Source organism: Trachymyrmex septentrionalis, unplaced genomic scaffold, assembly GCF_001594115.1.
Source record: "Trachymyrmex septentrionalis isolate Tsep2-gDNA-1 unplaced genomic scaffold, Tsep1.0 scaffold13, whole genome shotgun sequence".
NCBI classification, from domain to species: Eukaryota; Metazoa; Arthropoda; class Insecta; order Hymenoptera; family Formicidae; genus Trachymyrmex; species Trachymyrmex septentrionalis.
In genome coordinates, this window is record NW_017304438.1 from 1,530,632 (window position 1) to 1,542,902 (window position 12,271).

Here is a 12,271-nt window from a genome sequence, read left to right on the forward strand (position 1 = left end):
CTCCGCTGCTTGACGCTTGCTGCGTCCAGTGTGAATTAGGCATTAGTGTCCTGTTACCGTGCTGCTTATCGCGCTACATGTAATAAAGAAGAAAAGAAGCAAGGTTTGAGTGATTTCTATAATTACCTAGACTACGTTCCAAAACTTCCTCTCCGAAGAAGATTTTACTCTATATGCTATAGTATACGTTACGTGTACTATATATTTCGAGTAAAATTTTCCTCAGAGAGAAAGTTTTGAAACATAGCCCTAGTTAGTTTCTGCACCGCGTACCACGCTACATGTAATCGCACCTTTACTTTGATTCGAGCGTCAAAACAGGTCACGTGATCAAAATCGACGAATACCAAGCATCTATTTTGATCACGTGACCCGTTTTGCCGCTGAAAATGAGCGTCATTATTTTTTGTTCTCTGTTCCCTGTTCCTTTTATCACAGTATATACAGTAGTGCAACTCTCTGTCGGCACCTTTGATATTAGTGTTAGCCAAAATGGAGTGCGCATGCGTAAAAATAACTACTTTTCTACATTAATGCTCATAATTCGTGCGCGATTAAGGACATGACTAAACTTTACATCCATTTACAATTAAATTTGATATGAAGACGAAATAACCTGAATTTTTGGAAGTTTAAAAAAGTAACCGAGGGAAAGAATCGAAGTCCTTGGGTGTATATACACTCACTGACTAAAAGGTTGCAATACTTTTTTTTAATGGGTTTCGGAATGTAGTCTGCTCACTGAACGATTAGTTTTTACTTATAGATCCGTAAGTAAGGACCAATCACTCGGTGAGTAGTGGTAAGTAGGCTGCATTTCGAAACCCATCGAAAAAAGTGTTGCAACTTTTTAGTAACCGACTGTAGTACATATATACATACGCATTATGATATCAATAGACGCATTCAAGTCGACAAAGTGACTGGGTCCTGCTCATCAAGCAACTAAACATGATTAGTTGCGTTCAGCAGAGAAAGCAGCTTTGCAACTTTCGATTGTTGTAAAATTCTTCAATATAATTGATTTATGCGTTTAGATCTATAAAGAAGCAACCAGTCGTATTGAACAATTTTTTTATATTTGCAAAACTATTTTTCTACTGAATGCAACCATTGGATCCACAAATAAGAACAAATTATGCTCATTCGTTCAACAAGCATGCTTAGCTGCTTTGCCGACTTGAACTCGCCTATTGTTTTATTAACTTATTTAAAACATTCGTGTTGTTTATTACATATTTATGAACATTGAATTAAATAAAATTTATATTAAATATATTTTTTGTGTATATTTATTGTAAATTAATAATTTAATTTATAAAATAAAATTTGTAATAATTTGTATTGATGGTATTTTTTATTGTAAATAAAAATATTAAACAAATCATTTTAAACAATACTATTATATTTAAATTTAGTATTTATAAAATAATCATCAAACAATTCTATAAGTATACAATAGAACTATAAGCTTTTAAAAATTAAATATTTACAGAAGAAGTGGAATGACGCATTATAACACAATTTATTATTTTATTTATTACAAAGGAACTGTAGAAAGAAGTACATAGTAACTATATGTACAAATAGCACAAGAGACAGTCAAACTTTCACCAGAATCATTCACTCATGTTCAAATGCCATAATAATAATAATGAATTCAGTCTGAATGTTTATTTTGTTGAACAATGAATAAAAGGCACTGGCAAGAATTGCTTCTCTTGTTTGTTTCCAATGTACAACTCTCATTCTTTCATACATCAACATGTCAGCAAAATTTATTTACACACTTAAACCTAATATCAAAGAGTAACCACTGTGTTACTTTAAGATGTATTTCATATCTTTTACAAGCAGAAAATCTTTTAAGTATTTAAATAATCATCGAACGTCAAATATTACGCAAACACTGGAAAATGCTCAATTTTTTTCTGAATTGATCTATCGTCAACATTTTGATAAAATGCGAACAAGTATACGATTTCCTTTTATATCGACAAGATAGCATAATTATGTTCGCTCTTTCGGTGTTTATAAATATTATAAAATAGTGTTTCTAACACGAATTTATAACTCTCTTAGCTATTGCTATTGTAAATCTCGTAATGTTATTAATAATAATTGGCGTAATGGTAATTGTGTCGTTACGATTTTTTGTGTCGCTCCACGTCCAAAAATTGTATGGGAAGCATATATAAAGCATATCCAGATTGGTCTCTATTATCAGTACCGTTCACATATAAAAGTCTTCAAAGTATTCTCATGACAGAAAACACAAGTTATCTATTATGCTGCGGTTGCGGCTCTGCGACCTGCTCTCTATTGTGAACCGGTTGTGTCAATGTATTTTGAAACCACATCATCCAGTTGCTCAGATAATGGCCGTCCAATTGATTTTCAGGATTGTCCCTTATCTGCACATCGTTCAATTCTTGAAAATTGCGAACGGTTTGGAGTTCCGTAAAATTATTGTTCACCGAATGGCCCCCATGCATCCTTACCTCCCTCTTTCTAAGGGCATCCTTTACTAACCTTTGCCTACGCTCCTCTTCCGTTTCGATGGCGGATCTCGTGAATCTCATTTCCCTGGCTCTCAGTGCATCCCTTCGTAATCTTTCTTTCCTTTCCTCCTCTGTCTCTTTAGCGTATTGATTCAATCGGGCCTCTCGTCTCTTTGCTGATTCTTTATTCAATCTTTCCCTTCTCTGTTCTGGCGTTTCGTTTGCGTATAATGACAATCTCTTAATTCTCCTTCTCTCGGCCTCGCGATCTAGTCGCTTTCTCTTATCTTCCGGCGTCTCATTGTACATCCTGTATTCTCTTTTTCTTGCTGCTTCAGCGTCGAGTCGTTTTCTCCGTTGCTCCGGCGTCTCGTAATACATTCTCATCTCGCGTCTCTTCGCCGCTTCCTTTGCCAACCTCTGCAAACGTTGCTCCTCGCTCTCTTGCTCGTATAATTTTTTCCGTTTCTCTCTCATACACTCAGCCTTTTTTCTCAATCTTTCCCTGTAGTCTTGATGCGCGGCGGACTTTAGCCTGACGTGTTTCTTTGATCTTCTGGATACTTTAGTCTTTTCCTGTTCAAGACTATCTTTACCATCTGTTAATTGGCTTTTACGTTTTGCTAATGCGATCACATCGCTGGCGTCAACATCAACGGGAATTTGTATGTTCTGTTTAGCATCCTTCAAGATCCTCAGTCGTATATTGGCGTCATTATTGCCATCGCATAACCATTCTGCAGTGTACAATGTGCCATGATCCTCATCATCTTCCTTCTTTATATTGATGTTGAGCCCATCTAAGAGTTCATTCGGTATCGTTACTGTAGATATATTGTAATTGGTCGTTTGTATGTGTTCATCGTTCCGAATAAACACTTCTGTTGTGTTTGGTTGTTTCTGAAACTCGATATTTATGGAATCGGAGTCTAAGGTGTCTAAATAAATTGGATCGGTTAATACATTAGTAATAGCACCGTTCTCAGTATGCTGTATGTTTCCTAAAGTGGATTCTGAAGCATTTGATTCATTTGCCTCACTGTGGTCCTTGTCGATTGATTTCTCATTGTAGTTCTTGGTCTCTCTGATTTCGATAGCACAAAAATGTCCCGCCGACGTAATTATCTCGACTTCATTAAGATCGGCTTCGGGTTCATCATTCTTTTGCTTATTGTACACTGAGAGCAAGTCTGCTGGCTGATTTCTTATTTGTACACTGTCTTCAGATATTTCCATGTCCCACCGGAGTTCAAATAATGTGCTAAACGCTGAAATCATACGATAAAATATTGTAAATAGTTTGTTTGAAAATTACATGTGCATCGTAAAACATTAAATCTGATAAACATTGTATTGCAAAATTAATAACGCATTTCGTTCTCTTCACTAAATATAATACTTTTTCGTGAAAAACATATACACTTTAGATTATAAATTTATTGCTAATTATTTCTCTATAAAAATATATAATAACATAACTAGTATATCAGAGTGTTTCTTACAATCAGCTACCTTTCTAACAAATTCTTCTGTCATTTGGCGATTTATTTGCTTTTTTTGTGTAATTATTCTCAAAACTGTCATATTGTAATATTATTTATATGCACGCATTCTTCAGAATCGAAAATAGGGTATCAAATCGTATCAAAAGTATTTCTGATAAAAAGAGTGAGCGAGATTTTAGCAATGTCGATTTCTTGTATGAATCGCCGACAAAATTATGATAATTAGATCCTTTCGGCTAGAACCTTTCGGAAATGTGCTCCATACCTGCGTATCGTCTGCTTGACAGCTGATTCAAGATGGCAGCGTGGATGGCATTTCGGAGTCGTGCATTTCCGCAGTATCCGTAAGCAGCAAGTGCAACGCGATCATCATTCTTGCTCTCGCGTTACATGCTAGACGCCACAAATCGCACATAAACTCGGCACATTGTCAAACTGACCACGCGTCTTTATCCGAAATTCATCCGAACGTCGAGCGCCGCTCGTCCATCCACGTCTCTCGTCATTGCTAATGGCAACAAGACTCGAGAACGGACTCTAGAACAGAATTCAAGCCGCACGTTAAAATCGAAGGTGGCGCCAAGAAGTGGTGGTGTGTAGAGTTCCTCTAGTAAGAGTTAAGTCATCGAGTAATGATTTTTTATTGTTTCCATCATATTCAGGGAACAAAAGCGATAGTAAGACAGAGAAGAAACGACAGTAAGACAGAGAAAAAACGATAATAAGACAGATGCTGGAATCATACTGGATCTGACGTCTTTAGAACTAGAAAAAAAACGAAGAGTAAGTTGAACCGAGATTAAAGTTAATCTACATTAGTGGAAACGGGCATAAATCAAGTGTTTTAGACAGCCAATCAGATCTATCGCCTCAATGGTCTAATTTCCATCGAGGGTTTAAACCGGATCAGAATGTAAGAACCAACTACAACCGAGTATTCGCCTGTTACAGTCGAACGACAGAGGAATGCTCGACTGTAGTTGATTGGTTTTTATATCCGATTTAACTCTCGGTGGAAATTAAACCACTGAGGGGACACAGGTCTTTTCTAAGGCTCTAACGTGGCAGCTTCTTCCGCTCTTCTTATGTTCAAAATGCGCAAAAGCACACCTATAATGTATTATTTCCGCCATCATCCGATCGCTCCGCAACCGATTGATGATACAAAGCAAACTCCTGTTTTCTGATTCATTGCAAAGCGTCATATGATTAACGTCGAATCCAGCAAGAGTCAGCAATGAATCAGCAAGAGAAAAGCTTGTTGCTTTCTCACTATTGGGTACGGTCAATGCAATGATGCAAACTCTTTGGAGCGTTTTTTAATTGGTCAATTTGTAAAATTCTTTCTTCTAATTGGTCCATCAAGTGTTTCAAAACTTTGAGGCTTTGTGTGCGTTACACATAAAGTGCATGATGTATCGTTTTATCCTTCTTTATTATTTCGTGAACAACAAGGACAAATGATGCATCATGCGCTTCATGGGTAACTGCGAGGTTCTCTGATTGGTTCGTGACATCTCAAGGCAGACGGTCTTGAATATAAGAACTGATTATGAATAGATCAGAGGGCTGCATTAGTATCTTAAGACATTATTTAAGACGGTCTTAAAATATACGCACTCATAGGCCGTATTCGTAGTTCTTATTTCAAGACTGTCGTAAGTAATGCCTTAAGACGCTAATACGGCCCTTTTATTGATTCGTGATGAGTCTTTTTTAAGAATGTTAAAGTCAATGTTTAGAATTACAGTATACATATAATGCTCCTGTGAAAACTTTAAAATATAATATATTTATAGATATCTACATCATCCATGATCAAAACAGATTTTGCAAAGATTTTTTTGCTACAAGTTTTATCAATACAATAATTGCATTTAGCAGAAAGAAACAGCTTTACAATTGTTATAAAATTCTTTAATATGATTAATTTTATCCTTAGTTCCTCTCTGGATCTAAATGTACATACAATTGCAAAGCTGTTGTTTCTGCTAAATGCGTTAGTAAAAGCGTAACAAAATATATATATATTTGAAATAATAGTAGGTGATCAGAAACAATAAATAGAATTTGCCATTTTGTAAACATTTAAATAGAATAAATCATTTAAACAAAAATGACACTATTATATATGCTTTATTATAAAATAACAGATATAATACTTATTTTTTCCTGGCAATCAACTGTCAAATTATGTTCACAGATTCTACTCTGGCAGAATATGAGTTTAATACAAATGCAATTAATGTAATATCAAATTTGTTGGCAAATTGCTAAACTTATAACATTGTTTTACAGAGATATATACAACCAAACTGAAAGATTTTCAATTCATCCCAAATCATACCTCGTTTAATCGCAAAACTGCCCCTCTAAGTGTATGATTAACATCCTCGTGTCCAATTACGCGCGGGACGTCTAAAAATGGTCAACGATTTTCTTTGATTCTCATCGGATGTCGATAAATCTTACCCCGCGTGGATATTCGCACTTTTTGTCAGCAATCCTGTGCCCCCCCCCTCCCCTCTCTCCTTCCAGGAACGCGATCTTCGATCATATACGCTATTAATTATCGACACGATGCATAACGATTAGCTTTTTTCCTCGCCGCCGCCGAAACGCCTGTTCCGGATGCGGACTCGTGTGCGCACGTCACCGCAAACGTCAACTTCAGATGAAAATGTCTTAATTATCGGAGCACGTATAATATAGTATCGGGGACGGAGAGTGCCCATGCGCGTTCGACAAAAACCGTCAACCGCGAACCAACGACCGGTGAGATTGGGGGGGGGGGAGAAGGACTCGGGATAACAGAGAGAGAGAGAGAGAGAGAGAGAGAGATGATACGATGGACGAAGGCGTTCGCTATATAAGTATATCAAGCCGGGTTTCTCGTCCCCACCACCAAAAGCGACGATGTTTATGTGCTGCGACGCAAAGAAACGTCCCGTGATCTGGAGATCGCGGAATACGTCGATAAATAATATGAGGTCTAACCGTAGTACGAAGATTGGCTACGTATCCGTGGGACTTGAGGCAGTTGAAGAGACGACTCTTTCGGAATCGCGCCTCTCAGACATTCGTGTCTGTGACGAAAATGTCTTCACTCGATCCTCCGATCTCTGTTGTAGCTTGAGTAAGTGTATCCACATGCGGAAATAAGGTGCTAATCTTGCAAAAATGTAATTTTTCGGAAATTGCAGCATTCACGTGCGGAATGCGATTTTATTTTCTGATAATGGCCCCTCATACATGGATTTTAATGTCTGATAAATTCGCACGGAAAGAAATGCTTTTATTGAAGAAAAACGGTTTTGTTGAAGTGTCTGAAAAAAATGTAGCTAGATACAAATTCGAAAAATAATTTTGTTGGATTATTAAAATAATACGCGAGAAAAAAATCTCAAATATGATGAATAAAAAGTTTTAACATTCTAGCACAATGAGCATTCTATATAATTATTTGGGTTTAACAAAATTATTTTTAAGATTTATATCATTATTTTCCAAATATCCTATATGTATCAGTGATAATAAAAAATTTTAAAGTGCAAATACTTTAAAAATGTTTATTATCACTGATATATGTTTTAGAAATATAGTAATGGATATTTGATAAATATTCGGTGTTGGACCGGATATTAAAATATAATCTGATATTAGCCGAATATCCGGTTGCATTCTTAATTTTCAGATTTGTATTTAATTAAATTTTTTGATACTTCAGCAAAGCCGTTCTTTCTGTCGAGACGGATCTTGATGCCTAATAATATGTGTAAATTTTTACAATTTCCAGTTTTAAACAATCTGCGCGCCGATTATTTGTCAGTTTTGAAACACAGTCCCAACTGAAACTGGAGTACGTATAAATAATTTTGTTTGAAAGATGTTCATTAGCATCAGTAATATGCAGTAATATTAAATTGCTCGTCAATTTAACTTTTATATTACGCACTCTAATTTCAGTTTAAGATTGCGTTTCAAAATCAATAAATAATCGACGAGCGACTTACTTGAACCAGAAATCGTAAAAATTTCCACAAAAATATTATGTGGCATTAAGATTCGCATTGACTAAATGTAACTTTCTTTGTTTACACATACATTTATTATTTGCTATACATTTATGCATACATATTTCCATACAATCAAAGTGGCGGGATTATTTATGGAGTTCAATCGTGACGATTACAGAATTCGTATGTAGGGCCATCATTGAATGCCGCAATGGATGGTTTTCTTTCGCAACGGTTTTTGAGAAAATTATTAAAGAACTAAATCCAATAAAGGTCCGTGCAAGGTTTGGTCGTTCGCGGGACTTCGTCATAAGAAAACATACTTGTCGAGACCGGCGGCATCGTAATCGATATCAATGATACTCTCTTAATGGTCGTCATTCGGCTCACGCTGTCGTTTCTCCGTCGTTCATCTCGCCGAAATAGTCTTCTTGCTCGTTACTACTAAATTAGGCGGAATAAAATCCTAAATAATTCGAGCGTGAAGTGACGAGCCTTCACGCGCCACGCGTCAAAACCGGTTGTAGCATCGGTTTTGCGAAACGCCGAATAGAATGATATACAAGTATAATGACGATGTACTAAATAAAACTAGAATCGTTTGCCGTACTTTTAATCTTCTTATGCAGTCTTTTACATCGAAGTAGGCTTTCGTGGCTCGCGATATAATTCTTTGCATATTTTTTCGTACATGCGTAAAATAACGAATCGTGACTATGTAATTTGCCAGCTTTCAAATCCTTAACAAATAATTCAATCTTAAGGCGTCTCCAGACGATATGGCCAACTTATGCCAACATTAGCAAATATTATACACATACATGACATACAATGTATGTCATACATAATTATCCATGTTGAATGTAATCAATATTTAGCAAATCTATGCAAAATTGGTATATATTGTACATTAGCCATATCGTCTGGAGGCACCTTTACAAGCTACGTTAAAAATAAAACAAAAAACAGTTTCACAAGTTTTATAAGGTTCTGTAATACGATTGAATATTGCTCTTAATTAATTTTTCACTGAATCTAAGACTCGGATATATAAGATGACTCCAATGTGAGATTAACTTTAATCTCGGTTCAATTTATTCTTTATCTTTTTCTAATTTTTAACGATTAGAAAAAAATAATAAATTAAATCGAGATTAAAGTTTATTTTATATCGGTAGCACCTAAATGTATAAAGCAATTAATAAATCTTAAATTTATGAAACCCTTAGGTTTGATTCCATCAATGAATTTATTAACTTTAATCTCGATTTAACTTACTGCTTATCTTTCTCTAATTATTAGAATTATAAAAAGATAAAGATAGAGTAAATTGAACCAAAATTAAAGTTGATCTTTAATAGCGAAAATGGACATTAATCATATTAAAGAATTTTACAACTGCTTTTTCTGTTGAATTCATTGTCTTATGAAACGTAGGAAAATACTTGCCTTGAATTAAAAATTAAATTCTTGGCATATTTTGAAGCAATTGGAAAATTGATTTAAATCGTCATTAAGGATTATTGTCAATGTTGATATTGACACTTCATGCTGAGTATTTAGCAAATCTTCGTTTTATGAAAGTTTATCGGTCCTTTAATGGCATTACGCATTAGTTCTTTACGATATCATAACGCGAACCTCATGCCTTACAGTGATTCCAGAGTTTCCCCCTTAGAGGTTGCTGAAGAGCACGAGGGAGGTTTTAATGAGTAAGCGACTCGTAAAAGTATAACCCAGTTAGGATGTACGCAAGTTGAATCCCACAATTCCCGGAAGAGTCTATGAAGATTTTCTCTTCTACAGTAAAAAAAAAAAAGAATTGCAATGCAAACTATAAACTGCGATAATAGAATGCTACGTATGATCAATTGAAGTTGTCTTTTCTCGGAAGCGGTCGCTGATTGTCGGAAGAAGCTTCGCTATTTTAATGATACGCTTTATTATTGCGAACGTGCAGCTCGCCTTACGCGAATCACACAATTTTCTCAGGATTTAAAACCGTGTATTTTTCTGGAGGGTGAATAACGCATGATTGCACAATTGCTCGAAGAAAATAAAGTCTGCGTTAATCGAGATTAACAGAACAAGTACAAGAAACATATATTTCTCATTAACCTATAAAGAAAAGCAGAATTATTTTTTTCTATGAGAAAAAAGGATTACCTCACACTAATTAAATTATATGAAGATTAAATTCTGATGGAATGAATTAATTTTCACATATAAATATATATGTATAATATAGTTTATAATATAATGAACAAAAGACGTAAGATTCGATAATGAACAGTTTTTTTTAATTATGATGTACCAAAGATATAAAACTTGTGCTCACAAAGTACCACATAAGCTACATTATATGTGAAAACTAAATCATTTTATCAGAGCATTTTCTATATAATTAAGGGGTCTGTTGTTATAACTATATTTAATTAATTGTAAAAATTGTAATCACATATAATGCTGTCATAATTACAATGATATCTAATAAAAATATGCTATATTCTGAGATACAAAAGATACAGAGATTTTTTTATAAGTGTCTTATGAAACAAGTATTTTCCTACGTTGTTTCATAAGACAATAAATTCAACAGAAAAAGCAGCTTTATAACTGTTGTAAGATTCTTTAATATGATTAATGTCCATTTTCACCATTGAAAATTAACTTTCGGTTCAATTTACTCTTTATCTTTTTATAATTCTAATAATTAGAGATATAGAAGTAAAAAAAAATAATTAGTAACGTACAGAACAGAGAGATGCATCGAGGTGGATCTTTATGTTATGTTTACATTATGATCATCATTTATTATTTTGATTTTGATCTCTTATTATGATTTAGGAAACATACACATTTACGACGCGAAATCCTATTTCATCCAGGATTCTGTCATTATCCTCCCGTGACCGCGTTCCGTTCGTCGATTGCATTTTAATCGCCTTTCCGGGCGAGATCGTCAACGCGCGTAAATCGCAAATCCCGCTCGCACGGCGGAAGCTGGAACGAATGGCGGAGGCAGACAACAGCCACATGCACGCACAGAAACATCCACGGAAGAGACACGGGGACACAGCAAAACACACAGAACGCTCGTTCCGCCCGGGGAAAAAGCCGCGGCGAGCATAATGGATATCTTTATTATCGGAGCCGCGAGTCGCCGAGACTTCGTGAGACTCCGGCAAAGTCGACCATGACGGCGACGTCTCTCAACCCTGACTCGGAGAAGTCCAATTGATCCCGCCGTCCCCCTCGCGACATAAATATTGATGAAAACGATGCATTTATACGCGAACGACAAGTCCATCCGCGGTTAAAAAGTTGGAAGATTTATCGGGACGCGGCCTCCCGACGACAGCCATTTCCGAGTGGATCGTACATCAAGTTCGAATTCGAATCGGTTTTCGTGCTCAGTTTTCGTCCGATTTCAGTCCATAGCTGCGAATTCTTAAGCCTATTCTACGATAGTCGTAAGCGTAGTTGTAAATATTGACCAGTCAAGTTGAATGTGAGGAGAATATTTGACTATGATTGGTCAATTCTTACAACTACAATCACTTACAGCTCTGCTTGCGGCTATTGTAGAACAGGCATTCAACGTATCTCTCCTTTGCACGTGTAAATTAGTCTTTGTTGTACTTGCATTTTTTGTCCTTGCCAAACTCATCACCACGTATTATCAATGACTCATGAAAACTTATTACCTGAATTGGTAATAACATACATACTAAATTCATAATGCCAAATTATGTTCAATTTAAGCTATTTTTATAGACTGTCTGCTCTTACCCAATATGTCGTTAATTTGACTAAAACAATTAAGTTAAACAATTTACTTCAAGAAAATGTTTTATGTTTGACACAAATTTAATTCAATTCAGGTAAAAAATGCAAACCAATGTAAGCCGGATGGTAATGTGTAAAATTTGTGTGTATTATTAACAATATTTGACAATTACATAATTGACGTTTCAATCATAATTTCGGTCATCCTCAGTGCGACAAATTTAATTTCTTATCTACTATGCATAGATATACATTTATGTGGACGATGTTTACTCTGTCATGAAACTAACCACAGAAATTAATTTACATTTCGACATACAGGAAGTTAAAAATAACAAAATGTTATTTAATCCAAAGAGATTGGATTACCATTGCTTTTTTCATATTTAACAGAGTATTCTGTTCTTTATCAAACTTTCGCGTCATCTATTTGAAGAAACTTGCCGTCTTAATTTTGTAT

General features: G+C 35.3%; 2 protein-coding genes across 3 annotated transcripts in view; one reads left to right on the forward strand and one right to left on the reverse strand.

The window, feature by feature from the left end:
- Positions 1–12,271, forward strand: part of LOC108756816 — a 69,653-nt gene that overhangs the window by 27,601 nt on the left and 29,781 nt on the right. The window lies entirely within an intron of this gene.
- LOC108756810 (protein PXR1-like) lies at positions 1,514–4,511 on the reverse strand. 2 transcript variants are annotated; one of them, XM_018500880.1, is made up of 3 exons: positions 4,272–4,511; positions 2,533–3,769; positions 2,333–2,414 (listed from the first exon to the last, which is right to left on the reverse strand). In XM_018500880.1, exons 2-3 carry the CDS (start codon positions 3,735–3,737, stop codon positions 2,411–2,413), a joined length of 1,209 nt encoding a protein of 402 aa, XP_018356382.1. In that variant the 5' UTR covers positions 3,738–3,769; positions 4,272–4,511; the 3' UTR covers positions 2,333–2,410. The 2 variants fall into 2 exon arrangements, with proteins under 2 accessions (XP_018356381.1, XP_018356382.1); XM_018500879.1 differs by having other exon boundaries at positions 1,514–3,769.

Bases quoted from the DNA above. Each gene is read 5' to 3' on its own strand.
- LOC108756810 (XM_018500879.1), bottom strand. From the start codon at position 3,737: ATGGAAATATCTGAAGACAGTGTACAAATAAGAAATCAGCCAGCAGAC.